Source organism: Phoca vitulina, unplaced genomic scaffold (assembly GCF_004348235.1).
Source record: "Phoca vitulina isolate PV1807 unplaced genomic scaffold, GSC_HSeal_1.0 scaffold6, whole genome shotgun sequence".
Lineage (NCBI taxonomy): Eukaryota > Metazoa > Chordata > Mammalia > Carnivora > Phocidae > Phoca > Phoca vitulina.
In genome coordinates this window covers 69,714,972-69,732,778 of record NW_022589709.1, presented here as the reverse complement: position 1 = coordinate 69,732,778, position 17,807 = coordinate 69,714,972, and the positions used below count along the sequence as shown (strand labels likewise).

General features: G+C 37.4%; 1 protein-coding gene across 1 annotated transcript in view; it reads right to left on the bottom strand.

The window, feature by feature from the left end:
- LARS1 (leucyl-tRNA synthetase 1) overlaps positions 1–17,807 on the bottom strand; it is a 71,913-nt gene that overhangs the window by 43,641 nt on the left and 10,465 nt on the right. Inside the window, exons 3-13 of the mRNA XM_032404443.1 lie at positions 17,258–17,345; positions 16,803–16,883; positions 14,628–14,765; positions 10,982–11,143; positions 10,119–10,231; positions 9,246–9,309; positions 7,204–7,271; positions 6,875–7,100; positions 3,971–4,058; positions 3,808–3,884; positions 15–68 (exon numbers count right to left, since the gene is read on the bottom strand). Coding sequence (XP_032260334.1) covers positions 15–68; positions 3,808–3,884; positions 3,971–4,058; positions 6,875–7,100; positions 7,204–7,271; positions 9,246–9,309; positions 10,119–10,231; positions 10,982–11,143; positions 14,628–14,765; positions 16,803–16,883; positions 17,258–17,345 — 1,159 coding nt within the window. The remainder of the gene's footprint in view (positions 1–14; positions 69–3,807; positions 3,885–3,970; positions 4,059–6,874; positions 7,101–7,203; positions 7,272–9,245; positions 9,310–10,118; positions 10,232–10,981; positions 11,144–14,627; positions 14,766–16,802; positions 16,884–17,257; positions 17,346–17,807) is intronic.

The window sequence follows — 17,807 nt, the reverse complement described above, 5'->3', positions numbered from 1 at the left end:
ACCTATGTACTCACCGGCTCAAATGGCAAGACCATGTCATCTCTAATTCCATACTTTGCTCGTAAGGCCTGCAAAAAAATTTTGTAAATTAACACTCATGATTAGCACTTTACCAGCATAACCATTGAGAGAACCAACACCAAAACTTTTTTAAATTCTTTGTTCTCCTCTCCATATTTTTTTAAAATTTCACTGAAGGGTGCCTGGGTGGCTCAGATGGTTAAGCGTCTGCCTTCGGCTCAGGTCATGATCCCAGCGTCCCGGGATCGAGTCCCACATCGGGCTCCCTGCTCCTTGGGAGTCTGCTTCTCCCTCTGCCTCTCTCTCTCTGTCTCTCATGAATAAATAAATAAAATCTTTAAAAAAATAAAAAAATAAAAAAAATAAAATTTCACTAAATATCTCAAGAAGGGACCTATGACTTTTAAAAACTCAACTGTTTAAGTTAGAATGAATGGCTTAAATGATGAAAAATAGTATGCCAAAAGCAAAAATTCGCACACATACACACACACACACACACACACACACACACACACCCCCCAATGAAAATGAGTTTCATATCCAGGTTGCAATGAAAATGTGAATATCAGAAAACTTTTTTTAAAGTTTTATGAAACCCATCAAAACAGATTTAAAAAGATCCTATCAACAGATGCAAGAAAAGCATTTGACAAAAACCCAACACCCATTTATGATAAAAACTCCTAATAAACAGAAATAGATGCAGACCTTCTAAACTTGATAAAGACTATCTGCAAAAAATCTACAACTACCATCATACTTAATGATGAGAAACTCAAAGCTTTCCCACTAAGATCAGGTATGAGGCAAGGATGTCCCCTCTCACTGCTTTTCAGTATCGTTCTGAATATCCTTGCTAAAGCAATAAGGGAAGAATACAAAATAAAAGGTATACAGATTGGGAAGGGAGACATAAAGCTGTCTTTGTTCACAGATGGAAGGAACATCTATATAGAAAATCCAAAAGAATCAAGGAAAAAAACTCCTGGAACTAATAAACAATTATAGCAAGGTTGCAAGATACACAGTTAATTATACAAGTTAACTGCATTCCAATGTACTAAGAATGAACAAGTGGAAGTCAAAATTAAAAATAAAGTAACATTTATATTAGCACCCCCCAAAATCAAATACTTAGGTACAAAAGTAACAATACGTACATAAGATCTATACCAGAAAAACAAAAAACTCTGTGAAAAGAATCAGAAGACTAAATAAGGGGCGCCTGGGTGGCTCAGTCATTAAGCATCTGCCTTCGGCTCAGGTCATGATCCCAGGGTCCTGGGATTGAGCCCCGCATCGGGCTCCCTGCTCAGCAGGGGGCCTGCTTCTCCCTCTCCCACTCCCCCTGCTTCTATTCCCTCTCTCGCTGTCTCTCTCTCTCTCTCTCTGTCAAATAAATAAATAAAATCTTTAAAAAAAAAAACCTAGGGACACCTGGGTGGCTCAGTCATTAAGCGTCTGCCTTTGGCTCAGGTCATGATCCCAGGGTCCTGGGATCAAGCCCCACATCGGGCTCCCTGTTCTGCGGGAAGCCTGCTCCTCCCTCTCCCACTCCCCCTGCTTGTGTTCCCCCTCTCGCTGTGTCTCTCTCTGTCAAATAAATAAACTCTTTAAAAAAATAAAATAAAATAAAATAAATAAAATTTAAAAAAACAACCTAAATAAATGGACAGATACTTCATGTTCATGGACTGGAAGAGTCAGTATTGTCAAGATGTCAATTCTTCCCAACTTACCTACAGATTTAATGTAATCTCAACTGAAATCCCATTAAGTTATTTTATGAATATCAACAAATTGATTGCAAAGTTTATACAGAGAGGCAAAAGACCCAAAATAGTCAACTCAATATTGAAGAACAAAATTGGCTTCTGGCTTCTAGACTTCCTATAAAATTACAGTAATCAACACAGTGTGGTACTAAGAAAGGAAGAGACAAATGGTTCAGTGGAACAACACAGAGGCCAGAAATAGACCCCAAAAATATAGTCAATTGATCTTTGATAAAGGAGCAAAGGCAATACAGTAATTCAAAGACAGTCTTTTCAACAAATATTATTGGAACAACTGGACATTCACATGCAAAAAAAAAAATGAATCTAGACACAGACCTTATATTGTCACAAAAAATAACTCAAAATGGATCACAGACCTAGATATAAAACACAAAACTATAAAATTTCTAGAAGAAAATGTAGGTGAAAACTTAAATGACCACGGGTACGGTGGTGCCTTTTTAGATACAACATCAAAGACACAATCCATGAAAGAAATAATAAGCTGAATATCATTAAAATTAAAAGCTGCTCTACAAAAGACAGGATCAGGAATTAAAATAAAAGACAAGCCAAAGATCAGGAAAAAATATTTGCAAAAGACACATCTGATAAAGGACTATTATCCAAAATATACACAGAATTCTCAAAACTGAATCATAAGAAAACAAACAATCCAGGTCGCCTAGGTGGCTCAGGTCATGATCTCGGGGTCCTGGGATTGAGCCCCACATCAGGCTCCCTGCTCAGCGGAGAATCTGCTTCTCCCTCACCCTCTGCCCCTCTCCCCACACACACTTGTGTGTGCGTGCACTCATGCACTTTCTCTAAGAAACAAAATCTTAAAAAAAAAAAATCTGATTTTTTAATGAGCCAAAGACTTTAACAGACACACCTCAACAAAAGAAGATACATAGCTGGCAAATAAGCATATGAAAAGACCACATCATGTCATCAGGAAAATGCAAATTAAAACAACAAAGAGATATCACTACACACCTATTACAATGGACAAAATCTGGTACAATGACAACACCAGATGCTAGTGAGGATGTGGAGCAACAAGAACTCTTATACACTGCTGGTGGGAATGCAAAACAGTACAGCCACTTTGGAACACAGTTGGGTGGCTAAATATATTCTTACCATAGGACCCAGCAATCACACAACTTTGTATTTACCCAAAGGAGCTGAAAACTTATGTCTACACAAAAACCTGCAAATGGATGTATACAGCAGCTTTATTCATAATTACCAGTGCTTATTAGCAACCAAGAGGTCCTTCAGAAAGTGAATGGATAAACTATGGTACATCCAGGTAGAAAGAAAATGAGCAATCAAGCTATGAAAAGACACAGAGAAACCTTAGATGCATATGAGTAGTTGAAAGAAGCCAATCTGAGAAAGCTACACACTGTATGATTCCAACTACATGTCATTCCAGAAAAGGTAAAACTGTGGAGACCGTAAAAAGATCAGTGATTGCCAGGGGTCACAGGGGAGAGAGATGACAGAAAGACCACATGGGATTTTTAGGGCAATGAAAATACTCTATGATATTACAATGATGAATCTGTGTCATTATACAGCTGTCCAAACCCAAAGAATATACACCACCAAGAGTGAACCCTAAGGTAAACTACAGACTTTGGTGGATTATGATGTGTCAATGCAGGTTCATCATGGTAACAAATGCACCCCTCTGGTGGGGATTTTGATAATGGAGGAGGCTGTGCACATGTGGGGGCAGGGAGTAAATGGGAAATCTCTATACCTTCCTCTCAATTTTACTGTAAACCTAAAACTGCTCTGAAAGTCTTTTAAAAAAAGATTCTATGAAATATTATACTTAAAATACAAAAAAAGGAAAATACATAAACATCAAGAAAGAAGGCAGAGATAATAGTTCAAAGATACATGATAGCTTTTTAGCCTAATTTCATAGTTCAGTGGTACCTAATTAGATGATTAAGAAGAAATAAGAACATGAAACTCAGATACTCACTTGCTTTTTCTTCAGATCTCTGAGGGCAGCAAAATCATCGGGGGAGTCAGAAGGAACACTTGTGACCACACCAGTGCCTTATAAAAGAAAGTGTGCAATTAATTAATACAACCAGAATGCAATTACCAAAGTATTTCTAGAAAGAAAGAAATAAACTCTTTACCTTTATCCTCCTTAATGGTGAGCATTGGAAGAACATAGATCACCTTATTAGATGTTAAAGGTGCAGAAAGTGATGCACCAAGAATTTCCTGTGCAACAAAAAGATCAGCATAAAGGTGAAAAAACTTATTTTAACCATTAAAATTTAAAACAGTGTTAATATTTTTAAGCCCTGAGAAGCTAGTATTTAAAAATAAATGAAGTAGGGGCGCCTGGGTGGCTCAGTCGTTAGGCATCTGCCTTCAGCTCAGGTCATGATCCCAGGGTCCTGGGATCGAGCCCCGCGTCGGGCTCCCTGCTCAGCGGGAATTCTGCTTCTCCCTCTCCCCACTCCCCCTTCTTGTGTTCCCTCTCTCGCTGTGTCTCTCTCTGTCGAATAAATGAAATCTTTAAAAAAAATAAAAAAAATAAAAATAAATGAAGTAAAACAAAATACATTTTTTATACATACTAGACTACAAATAGTTGTAAATAATTATGATACCCAAATGTAATGTGGTAAGGTTGTGAGTCAATTAGTACACTAATATATTGCTTGTGACAGTGTACTCCTTGAGGAAAACAATATAGGAACCATAGCAAGAGACACAAAAATGTTCACACAACCTGGACCCAGCAATCCAATCCTAGAAATTAATCTCAAAGGAAAAAATAACTTTTTTTCTTTGAGAAGTCTGCCCAATGCTGTGTTAACTACAACAGCAAAACCTGGAGACAGCTAAAACTTTAAAGAATAGAAAATCATTTAACAAAATGAGATACCAACAAAATAAAATACTGTATATCCATTTAAAACAATGATTACAAAGACAAACTGAACAAAAAGGATATAACCAGTTTCTCTTTAAAAAAAAAAAAATTCCGAAGATTCAACAATACTGAACCCATACCCTTAGAATGGGAACAAAAGCGCTTGCAGCTGCTTGCTGAGCCAAGGAATGCACTTTTCAATTCCACACAGTTCCCACCCATCCACTTTACTCATAAAGAAGCTACTTATAGTCACATGGGTGAAGGCTAAATATCATGACAGTCTCAATAAGGGCTGCAAGCTATTTTTTTATTTATATCACACACTCCAGAATCTGCTCAAATTTACATGGAAAGAAACTGTGTTAGGAACAGAAAATATTTGTGTTATTCACACAATTCCTAAAAACGTCTCAGACAGAACTCCGACATCAGGAACTAATGAGATGCGGCAGCACTGCTTATCACAGAAAAAGCCAAACTATTCCAATATCCATTATAGAGAATGGCTAAATAAGCTGTGGTAGAGCCAAACAATGGAATACTATGTGGCTGTAAAACAGAAGATACAAGGAAGCTCTGCACTGATAAGGCACATACCAAGACATAATTAAGTAAAAAAGAAAGCAAGACAGAGAACAATGTGATTAAGTATACTGCCATTGCAATATTCAAAAGGGGGAGGGGCACCTGCGTGGCTCAACTGGTTAAGCATCTGACTCTTGATTTTGGCGGAGATCATGATGTCAGGGTAGTGGGATTGAGCCCCGAGTCAGGCTCTGCACTCAGCAGGGTATCTGCCTGAGATTCTCTTTCTCTCTCCCTCTGCCTCTGCCCCTGCTTATATACGTGTGCTCTTTCTCTCTCAAGTGAATAAATAAAATCTTTTTAAAAAGTAAATAAATAATAATATGAGGGAGAAAGAATACATACACAGGCATTTGCTTATAAATATGTGAAATACTTCTGGAAGGATATATAAAACAGTGATTTTAGTGAATGCCTATGGAAGGGGAAACTGAGTGACTAGGGACATATTTTGTATCTTTTTGTCTTTCAAATTTTGAGTTCTACTAATGTGTAACAATCTAGTCCAAAAGTAAGTTTACAAAATAAGCAAGAAATAAAAGCTCAATTCAAAAGAACTGAGATAGTATTCTACTCATCTTTTTCTTTTAAAATGTTACTTATTGGGGCACCTGGGTGGCTCAGTTGGTTAAGCGTCTGACTCTTGGTTTTGGTTCAGGTCATGGTCTCAGGGTTATGAGATCGAGCCCCGCATCAGGCTCTGCTCAGCACAGAGTATGCTCGGAATTCTCTCTCTCCTTTTCCCTCTGCCTCTCCTGCTCATGCTCTCTCTCCCTCTCTCTCAAATAAATAGTATCTTTTTAAAAAATAAATAAATGTTATTTATTAAGATACCTAAGATCAGCATTTACCAAAGGGAGTAAAATATGCTCTGAAATACTGATAAGTAAATAAACCGTAAGGATAAAAGCTACATAATCATCCAGATTTAGTTACCATCAACCAAAATTCTTCAGGGAAAAAAATGGCTGCAATTCTATACCAGGAATGCTGGTAATCATCTTCTACTGCAGCTATTAAATCTCTTAGGAAGGACTGTCTGTATTTTTCAACCAGATACTTACCGAACTGAAACATAAGACTCAAAATGCTATGGTGATATAGTCTACACAATGACTACTCCACAGCAAAAAGAAAGAAAAAAACCACTCCTACACACAACATGTATGAATCTCAAAGACATAATTTGAGCAAAAGAAGCCAGACACAAAAAGAGTACAGATTATATAATTCTGAATGAAAAGTTCAAGAACAGCAACTAATCTTCAGTGACTTAAATCAGAGCAGTGGTTACCTTTGCAGAAGAGGGGTAAGTACTGACTGCAAGATGGACAAGACAGCACTTTCTGGACTACTGGAACTGTTCTATATCTTGATTTGGGTGGTGCTTGCCTGAGTGTACACACGTATAAAAATGCACCAAAATACAAAATTTAGGATTTACACACTGCATTGTATGTATACCTCAATTAAAAAGATTTTTTTCAATGTTCTTTCCTCAAGTATCATGGCTGAAATTCTCCTCTAAATCTAAGCACTAAAATAAAAAATCTGCTACCCAACTCACCTCTCCCATTAATTCCTTAACAACAGGCACCACTCCATTGTGTTTGGTAAAGCCCTGGTATGACATATTCCTGGCAGCTCTTTGGGTACAGATGAATATATCACCCTTCACCGTCTCAAACCCAATGTACTTCATATCAGGGCGAACCCAACAGTTGGTCTGTCCAAACATGGTTTCAGGTCTGAGAGTAGCAGCTACCAAGAAGATATTTTTCCCTTTCAGGCCACTAAGAAGAAAAAATATATGTTTATGTAAAAAAAATGTTGTGGATTCTATCACATCTATCTATTATTTCAAAAAGATAAAGCAATAACTCTTTGGCAACCTACCTTAATTTGGATGGGTATGGCTCAAGCACTTTCAACTTGATTAAAGTATATTCCTGAGGTCCCACGCCCTAAACAAATAAACAAAAATTTGAGAGGATAAAAAAACTTGGATTAAACCCACCAATCTATGTGAGAGATCTGAGTCAAATTTTTTAGATGGATTCTCGCATTGTTAGAATAATTCTTTCTTCCAATGAGGAGACTACGAGTAGGGAGATGACTACATTCACATAAAAGTCTAATGTGAGGGCACATGGTTAAGCATGGTTCAGATGGTTAAGCGTCTGCCTTCCACTCAGGTCATGATCTCCGGGTCCTGGGATCGAGCCCCATATCGAGCTCCCAACTCAGCAGGGACTCTCCCTCACCCTCTGCCTCTCCCCCCTGCTCATGCTCTCTCTCGAATGAATAAATAAAATCTTTAAAAAATAAATTAAAAAAATAAATCAAGGTCTAATGTGTAAGAAGTGACTTGAAAGGGGTGCCTAGGTGGCTCAGCCAGTTAAGCGACTGCCTTCGGCTCAGGTCATGATCCCTCTGCTTCTCCCTCTCACTCTGCACTGCACCCCCCTCCAGCTCGTGCTCTCTTTCTCTCTCTTTCTCAAATAAATAAATAAAATCTTTGGGGAAAAAAAAAAGAAGAGTGACTTGAAAGGCCACCCTCCCACCCCACACCAGATCAGAACCCATAAAGGAAGCCCAGACACTACTAAGTAAAAACAGTTGGCTAAGAGCTCACTTGAGAGTGGAGGACAAGAGGAAAAAAATTAGAATAATCACCCAAAACGGTGTTTACCAAAATGGGAGTCAGAATATGTAATCAAACAATCCCACAGGCATCAAAGAAATACTCTGGACCTGGGGTCAGATGATGTGCATTCAAAACCTAACCTAGGCCATTACTAATGGCTTGACCCAAGGGAGTCACAGTCTCTCTGAGCCTTCATTTCTTCATCTGTAAAATAACTGTACTGTGACTCACATTGGATTGTCCTGGGGAGCAGGTAAGACAATGAACAAGAAAATGCTTTGAAAAACTATAACATACTACCGGAATTTAGGATATTGCTGTGGTGTTGACTACATTAAAAGTTAACAGTAAACTCGGTCTTCCAAATTCAAAATTTTGATCAACTCTCACTTCTATTAGATAAGTTACATCATAATTGAAAGCTGACTTTGAAAAGTAATCACTAGACTACAAATGCATTCAGAGATGGTAATAAAGGAAGATACAGCATAGGGAATCCTAAGGTCAGATTCTGTCATTGTTACTGATTGACTGTGCTATGGCTTTAGGCAAATCACCCTGGCTTCACTCAAGTATTACAAGGAATAATGCTACTAATGTGTCTTACAGGAATGTAGAGTGAACTGATGTCATGGCATGGCTAGAAGCACTTTGGAAATAAGCAAGTAGGCACATGATCAAAACAAGTATAAATGGAATCTGTGTATATCAGTTAGCCACATATCTCATTACCTTGCCCCATGCTCTTTTTAGAACAGTGTATTCTCCAAGCAGTGCTTCTCAAATATTAGTCTGCATGTGAATCCTATCAAGAGCTTATTAGAGACAGATTTCTGGGCTCCACCCCCAGAGCTTCTGATTCAGCAATTTCGGGCTAAGGCCCAAGAATGTGCTTTTGTGGGCACCTGGGTGAGTCAGTTGTTAGGCGTCTGCCTTCGGCTCAGGTCATGGTCCTAGGGTCCTGGGGTCGAGCCCCACATCAGGCTCCCTGCTCAGCAGGAAGCCTGCTTCTCCCTCTCCCACTCCCCCTCCTTGTGTTCCCTCTCTTGCTGTGTCTCTTTCTGTCAAAAAAAAAGAATGTGCTTTTGTATCACATGCACATGCAGCTGGTCCTAGCACCTCTCTTGGAGTAACAAGGTCCTAGACAAGACACAGACACCTACAGTGCCGCTGTGCCTCCCTCTTCACAGTCACCGGAATAAAATTATTTTCAGGTTTCTGATCTATTCTGTAAACTCTATGGCCATATTATGAAATATTATAATAGCGACTCTATGTCACAAATAATTACCTCTCCAGTTTGCCTGTCATGATCCATGCAGGGCTGTCCGTCTTTTGGAGAATAAATGGTATACCTAAAAAATAAACAATAAGTGACAAATATTATTGTAATATACAAGTTTTATCCTAACATATTTGCTTTTGTTGCTAGTATCTAACAATATTTCTTCTAAAACTTCTAACTGAACAAATGTCTACATCAATTATTTATGCTTTTATGAGTAGTTGCCAGCCTAGTTATTTAATGAAAGCTTTCTGCCTTCATCAAAGGTAATACCCTGAAAAATATGCACTGATCTTGGCTTTGTGGTATGAAACAAAAGATTATGAAATATAATTTCAGTTATGAAATACAAGTAGCTTTTAATTAATCCACAGAATCAAGGAAGAATCTTAATTTATAGAAAAAAAGGACAAACTAACACATAAATAAAATTTTTTGTGCTTGGCTGGAAATACTGAACAGAATCTTTAGGGAGATCATAAAAGCCAACACTCCAAGAGGGAGACAAACCATAAGAGACTCTTAATCATAGGAAACAAATTGAGGGTTGCTGGAGGGGAGGGGGGTGTGTGGATGGGGTAACTGGGTGATGGACATTAAGGAAGGCATGTGATATAATGAGCACTGGGTATTATATTAAAAAAAAAAAAGCCAACACTTCTATTCTCCCTGTTTTTATTTGTCATAAACACTAAGCAGCTCAGAGGCATTAAAATACTGGTAAGACAAAAAGGGAAACAAATGAGACATGAGAACAAAAAGAAAAAATTTACAAAATGAGAAAGGATAATGGGAAAAAGAAGGCTATCTATCAAGCAGTGAATTACAATGCAAGACTTATGATTCTTGCTTTATTATATTGAAGGACAACAAACTCACCGCTTCCCAAATTTTATTTTGCTTCTTTCTCTTAATGTTAAAAACTGCCACCTGACAAATGAATCATAGTAAGGATTAACATCAGTGGTGATGAAGGAACGACGCCAGTCTACCTATAGAAGAGAAAAGAAAAAGGTAATTTTTGAGAAATTTGTATAGTCTCTATGAAAAAGAATTCCCACGAATCAATTATTTACTCTTCTACTCTTTATTTTCCAACCTATAATTATATCAAACATTAAAAAGAAAACAATTTTCAGGTTCTATCTATTAAATATATTAATTATATTAACTTGTGTTTAATTGGTCAATTTTGAAATACGCACATTCATATAACAAGCATATATGAATTATAATAAATTAAGAAAGAACACTTAAATAATACCTTTAAGTATTCCTAAATATATAAGCTAAACTTTGGCTTCTTCATATTCTTTGAACAGAATTCCCTTCTACTAATTGTTATTAAAACATATTCCAGGGGCGCCTGGGTGGCTCAGATGGTTAAGCATCTGCGTTCAGCTCAGGTCATGATCCCAGGGTCCTGGGATCAAGCCCTGCATCAGGCTCCCTGCTTGGTGGGGAGCCTGCCTCTCCCTCTCCCTCTGCTGTACCCTCTGCTTGTGCTCTCTCGCTCTCTGTCAAATATATAAATAAAATCTTTAAAAAAAAAATATTCCAATACAACAAATATTAAAGTACTTCACTGCTTACATCAAGACCCATAACAATAACAGTACTAATTCATTAGTGCAATACAGGTGGAATATATTATTCTAAATTAAGAGTGGTCCAAATCTCATATAATCATAAACACAATGTGTTCTTCATATTTTCTTAAACTATGGGAGTGATGGACATACCTTCAGACCCATTCTCTTCAGATCCTGAATAGCCAGTGGTGGGAAATAATCAAGCCAATATTCTGCTTCAGAAAATTTGACTATCTCTTCATCAGAGAGACCAAGGGATTTCATAATGCCCCACTGATATTTAGAAGATCCAGCTTTAGCAGCAGCTTTACTCTGAAAAAAAAAAACAATAAAAACAAACTCCATCAAGGACCAACCAACAAATGGTTAGCAAATTCCAGGATAGCAATAATTTTAAGTGAATATTCGATTTGGTAATTTTTTATATTCCAAAACATGCTGTTGGTATGTCAGAATACTAATGGATTTTGACATACTATTTTGTCTGCCAAATTTTACAGTCCAATACTAAGACTCTGATATGAGAAATAACTAAATCATTGGAACCATAAAGAATTATCATTAAAGATAGGATGTCAGCACCAATCTCTATTTCCTTTTTTCTAATACCACATGTATCTTGTTTTAGTTACAAATAAGCTATTAACGAGAGTTTTGTCTTTTTCTAATATTTACCAATATCAAAAAGGCAACCAAATGTCAGGGGTTGGAGATGGGTAAACAAGTTAACTATAAAAACTATAAAAATAACTATCAAACTATAAAAATGGGTGGCTCAGTCGGTTAAGCAACCGACTCTTGGTTTTGGCTCGGGTAGTGATCTTGGGGTCATGTGATCAAGCTCCATGTCTGGCTTCACATTCAGCGCAGAGTCTGCTTGTCCCTCTCCTTCTACTCCTCCCCCTGCTCACTTGCTCACTTTCTCTAAAACAAATAGATAAAATCGTAAAAAAAAAAAAAAAAGGAAGAGCGCCTGGGGGCCTAGTCGGTTAAGCGTCAAACTCTTGATTTCAGCTCAGGTCATGGTCTCAGAGTCATGGGATCAAGCCCTACATTGGGCTCCATGCTCAGCAGGGAGTCTGCTTAAGATTTCCCCCTCCCTCTCCCTCTCCACTTCAACTTATACGTGCATGAGTGTGCACAAACGTGCTCTCTCTCCCTCTCTCTCTCTAAAATAAATAAATAAATCTTTAAAAAAAAAGAACTAAAAAGGCAGGGCAAGGAGTTTTGGAGGTGACAGAACTGCTCTGTATGGTACTATGGTGTCAGGAACATAACTCCACATATTTGTCAAACCAACACAACTATCTACTACAAAGAGTGAATTTTACTGTATATGCATTTGTTTAAAAAATCCACCAGGATAGGGGCACCTGGGTGGCTCAGTTGTTGAGCGTCTGCCTCCGGCTCAGGTCATGATCCCGGGGTCCTGGGATCGAGCCCCGCATCGGGCTCTCTGCTCAGCGGGAAGCCTGCTTCCTCTCCCACTCCCCCTGCTTATGTTCCCTCTCTCGCTGTGTCTCTCTGTCAAATAAATAAATAAAATCTTTAAAAAAAAAAAATCCACCAGGATGTTGGAGGAATGGAAGATGAAATGTAGACTGTGACAAATGTATCTAACAGTATTATAAATATATGATACAGCCACACTTTGAAGTGGGTTAAAAAGAAAGGAGCTTTTGAAGTAACTCTGGGGGGTGCCTGGCTGGCTTAGTTGGTAGAACATGCAACTCTTGATCTCAGAGACCATGACTTTGAGCCACACGTTGGGTGTAGAGCTACTCAAAAAAAAAAAAAAAAAAAATAACTTTGGAAAAGAACGTGTTGACTAGATTCTAAGGACAAAAAGTAGACAAAAAGCATATACAAACACTGTACTTTCATTAGTAAAACTGTTTCTCCCAGGGGTATGGGTTAGCAATTCTGGAACTACTAGTAGACTAGGATTGAACAAATTATATACTATAAATAATGAGAGCCAGGTTTCTCACTGTTTGGAGAAAGAAGTCACAAATTAGCAAAGGGAGAATGCTAGAATGAGGCCCATGGTTATAACGGAGCCAGGAGTATCACTATGAACTTTTTTTTTAAAGTAAACTCTACCCCAAATGTGGGGCTCATACTCATGACCCCAACATCAGGAGTCACATGTCCTACTAAATGAGCCAGCCAGGTGCCCTGTAGGATGAACTTTTTGAATGTATATAGAGATAGGTAAAGAAATATAGACAGGTGCATATATGTGGGTTACCAGGATTATTATATATATTTCCTTGCTCTTTCTACTGAGAAGGGCTATAAACAATGAGTGTACCTAGCATTCAGAACTTAGTTTCTAAATACAGTTTCTCAATAAAAGGAAACAGGATTCCTGAGAGAAGTGGTTGATTCCAGGCTGCAACAGGGAAAATACAAGATGAACCTGGAGTATGTTGGGCACTAGGAAATAATAAAGTGCTTAGAAAAGAAAAAAGATGGAGGCACGTCAGACAGACATAGGAGCCAACCGAAAAAACTCTCAGTGGCCAAAACCAGAGGAAGTTGAACAATAACAACTGCCCCAAAACACCACACAGTACTGGAGTATAACTCAAAGAATAAAATAAATATGCATGAACCCACACAGATATATAAAAAAAAAAAAGCCTGAATAAATAAGTAAATGGGGGAGAAAGGACAACTATTCCTTTTCAGAAGAATTCTAGGTAATAAATGTAGAAGGAATGAAGGAAATGGAAAATCACCATTAGAGCAATACAGTTACAATTGTTGCAGGCAAGATCCACTGACAAATGCTAAAGTTAGTGAGAAAATATTTAAAAAGAAGATTTTATCTCCAGGGGCACCTGGCTGGCTCAGTCACTTAAATGTCTGACTCTTGATTTTGGCTCAGGTCATGATCTTAGGGTCATGAAATTGAGCCCCGCATTGGGCTCTGTGCTCAGCAGGGCATCTGCTTGGGATTCTCTCTCTCTCCCTTTCCCTCTGCCCCTTCCCCCGCACTGACCCCCACTCTTGCTCAATCATTCTCTGTCTAAAATAAATAAAATATTTTTTAAAAAGGAGATATTATTTCCATAGCCTCAAAGTATCTCTCTCAAAATATTTATGAATCAAAGGAAAAAATGGAATCCTTACAGTAGAAAAACGTGGCAGACACCACCAAAGCCAAATGATCAAGGTTAACGTCAACCGTAGTAAGATATCAACATCATATACTCACTGATATGATGCACTGAGGAGGACACATCACCTCTCATTCTACTCATGAGAAAGCATTAGACAAAGCCAAATTGAGGGACATTCTATAAATGATCTGACCAGTACTCTCCAAAAGTGTCAAAGTCATGGAAGACAAAGATGGAAGAGACTAAGGAGACATACGAAGGAGACATAACAAGTAAATGCAATGTGGGATCTTGGATTGGACCTGCAAACAGAATAAGGATGTCAACGAAAAAACCACTGAAGGTCAAATAAGTTTGTAGTTTAGTGAATAGTATTGTTCAAGTGTTGATTTCTTAGTTTTGAGGACTGTACGTGGTTCTATAAGGGGAACTGGGTAAAGAATATAAGGGAACTCTGCTCTACCTTGCAATCCTTCTCTATATCTAAAGTATTTCAAAATAAAGTAAAAAGGGGAAAAAGGCCATCAAAAAGTCAGAAAGATAATTTTTGGCTTTGTTACTTTTTCAAAATTACTGAGTACTTTTTATGTGCCAGGTCCTGGGAATATAAATATAAATTAGACAAAAATATAAAATTTCAACCAAAATAAATAGTATTAACCCCAAACCTTTTTTCCTTTAGCTTTATCCTTAATTATTACATCTTCTGTTTTAACATTGATATCTTCCTCTTCCTCTTCTTCATCTGGAAAATCAGGGGGGCAACCATAAAGCTCTATTTCTCTTTTCAACTTATCAGCACATGCCTATAACAAATACAACATTAGAGTGAAGTTCAAAATTCAAGTCAGAAACAATCTGAATTTTTTTGGTATTTCTATGGCCAACTAAAATTGAGATTTTCTACAATACATCTATACACATGTGAATCATTACAGAAAATCCATATGATATCATTCATGTACATCAAAATTCACTAATTTATAAATTAGTATTTTACTTCATTTATTCAGCAAGCATTTATTCAACATTCAAAGTACTCAATGTAGTATACTATATGTTAGGTATTAGAAGTACCAACATACATAAGATATAGTGTTATCATTTTGAATAACAACATGAATAATAGTATCTCTCAATTTAAAGATTACTGTCTTGTATCTTCTATCATCATCTCAAGCCTGCAAGGTAGACAGGACAGGCATTAAATTAGAAAACACATGGAACGCCTGGGTGGCTCAGTTGGTTAAGCCTCTACCTTTGGCTCAGGTCATGATTCCAGGATCCTGGGATCAAGCCCCGCATCGGGCTCCCTGCTCAGAAGGGAGCCTGCTTCTCCCTCTCCCTCTGCCCTTCCCCCTGCTCATGTTCCCTTTCTCTCTCTCTCGCTGACAAATAAAATCTTTTAAAAAATAAAATAAATAAATTACAAAACACACACTAGAGATGAAGGGGTTTATCTGAGGTTATACAAACTACCAATATACGCCTTTTGATATGATACAGCGGGAGGTTTACCTCACCAATATAGTATTCTTGTCAAAATATTTCACTCAAATCTAATCATGAAGAAACAATCGGAAAACTCAGATGATGGGGCATTCTATAAAATAACTGGCCTAACTCTCAAATGACATCAATGTCATGACAAACTAAAAGAAACCAAGAAGAACTGATAACAAAATCCAACGTGTGATCCACAGCACACAGAGTAAAAAACTGCCAGAAAGGACATTTTCGAACAACTAGAAACATCTGACTAGAGATTAGATGAAGATAATATTACATCAATGTTAAACTTCTTGGAGGGGACAATGAGACTGTGATGATGCAGAATGCCCTTGTTCTCAAAAAATACACACTAAAGTACTAGGAGGTGGCACAACATGATGGGTGCAACTTACTTTCAATGAGTTCATAGAAAAAGAGAGAAAAAAGTGTGCATGTATTACATGTGTGTGAACTAAAGCAGTTATGGCAAAATGTTAATACTTGGTAACTACGTGTGAAAGGTATATGGGTGTTCATTCTCCTAACCTTTCACCTTTTCTGCAGGTTTGACATTTTTCAAAATAAAAGGTTGGAGAAGCAAAAGAAATGGGAATTAAATTTCCCAACCCTCTTGCATTTAGGAAATCCTTTCAACTCTAACTGTCTGGCCCCTTCTTTACTTAGAATTATTTCCAATACACATTTATGACGAAGACCTTTGCAAACATGATGAAAATATGATACAACTAAAAAAAAAGAGCTGATACACATAAAAAAACTTTATTACTTGATGCTGACTTCCTACACCTCATGTGTACACAAAATATCACGCTATTTTACTTAATAGTTATAATCTAAGTTGAAATATCAATATGTAAGGTCACCAACAGAAATATCAAAATTATTAGAGCTCACTTAGACCTTACTGTGTGCCCTTTATGCACTTCTTCAAGTATCTTTTAAAAATTAATTTTCGGGCGCCTGGGTGGCTCAGTTGGTTAAGCGACTGCCTTCGGCTCAGGTCATGATCCTGGAGTCCCAGGATCGAGTCCCGCATCGGGCTCCCTGCTCTGCAGGGAGTCTGCTTCTCCCTCTGACCCTCCCCCCCTCATGTGCTCTCTCTCTCTCTCTCTCTCTCATTCACTCTCTCAAATAAATAAAATCTTTAAAAAAATAAAAAATTAAAAAATTAAAATTAAAATTAATATTCACAATAATAAATTCAACTCATTTCAAAAAACACTGCAATATAATATATAAGTATCTGAAAATCCTATTTCAAGCTCTTAAATTGGACATCACATTTGTTTTAACCTAAAAAGAGTAGAAACCAATCCCAAAAGCAATCTTACCTTGATGGGCATTCCAGTACAGTGTAAACCAAAGGGAAACAGACAAGTTTTTCCTTTCAGTCTCTGGTATCCTACTGCAAACTACAGAAAGCAAACTAAATTTAAATTACAAATTCAAATGCTAGACAAATATAAAATACTGACTTTTCACAAAGATTATCAATTTAGTTTTCCTTTCCTCTCTTCCTTTAGAAGGAAGTCATTCCAAAATTCTGTCCACTATTCCTTTTTTCTGTCTTTTCACCATCCTAGGAATTACTTATACTTACTACATACCACATATGCAAATTAAATATAAAAATATTTAATAGAAGTAAAATATTAAAATTATGCTTAAAATTAAGGAATTCTAAGTTCCCTTAACAGGAAATAAATTCGATATATGTCATTTTCTTCAAAATAGTATTTATCAAAGACCCTCCACCCCATTTTATTATACACAGAGGAAACTTTACCTCACATTTGGATAAAGAAAATGTGTGTCCCAAATGAAGGCGCCCATTCATATACGGATATGGGAAGGTTACAAAGTACTTGCCCTTGCTGCAAAACAATCATGTAAAAAACAAAGTACAGAGAAGAAAATGTTAAGTTCCTTTTACAATGACGGGGTGGGGTGAAGGGAAAGCGTACTACAAACAACTTGTTTAAATTCTATTATTTAAGAGGCACCTGGGTGGCTCAGTCAGTTACACATCTGCCTTCGGCTCTGGTCGTGACCCTGGGGTCCTGGGATCCAGCCCCTCATGGGGCCCCCTGCTCAGTGGGGAGTCTGGTTCTCCCTCTCCCTTGTGCTCGCTTCGGCAGCACATATACTAAAATTGGTTCTCCCTCTCCCTCTGCCCCTCCCCCCTGCTCATGCTCTCTCTTTCTCTCTCTCTCTCAAATAAATACAATCTTTAAAAATAAATAAATTAAAAATTAAAAATTAAATTAAGTTAAATTTATAAGTCTGGAAATTAAAAGCCCTCTGAAATTGAAACTTACTTTTGATTTAGAAAGAAT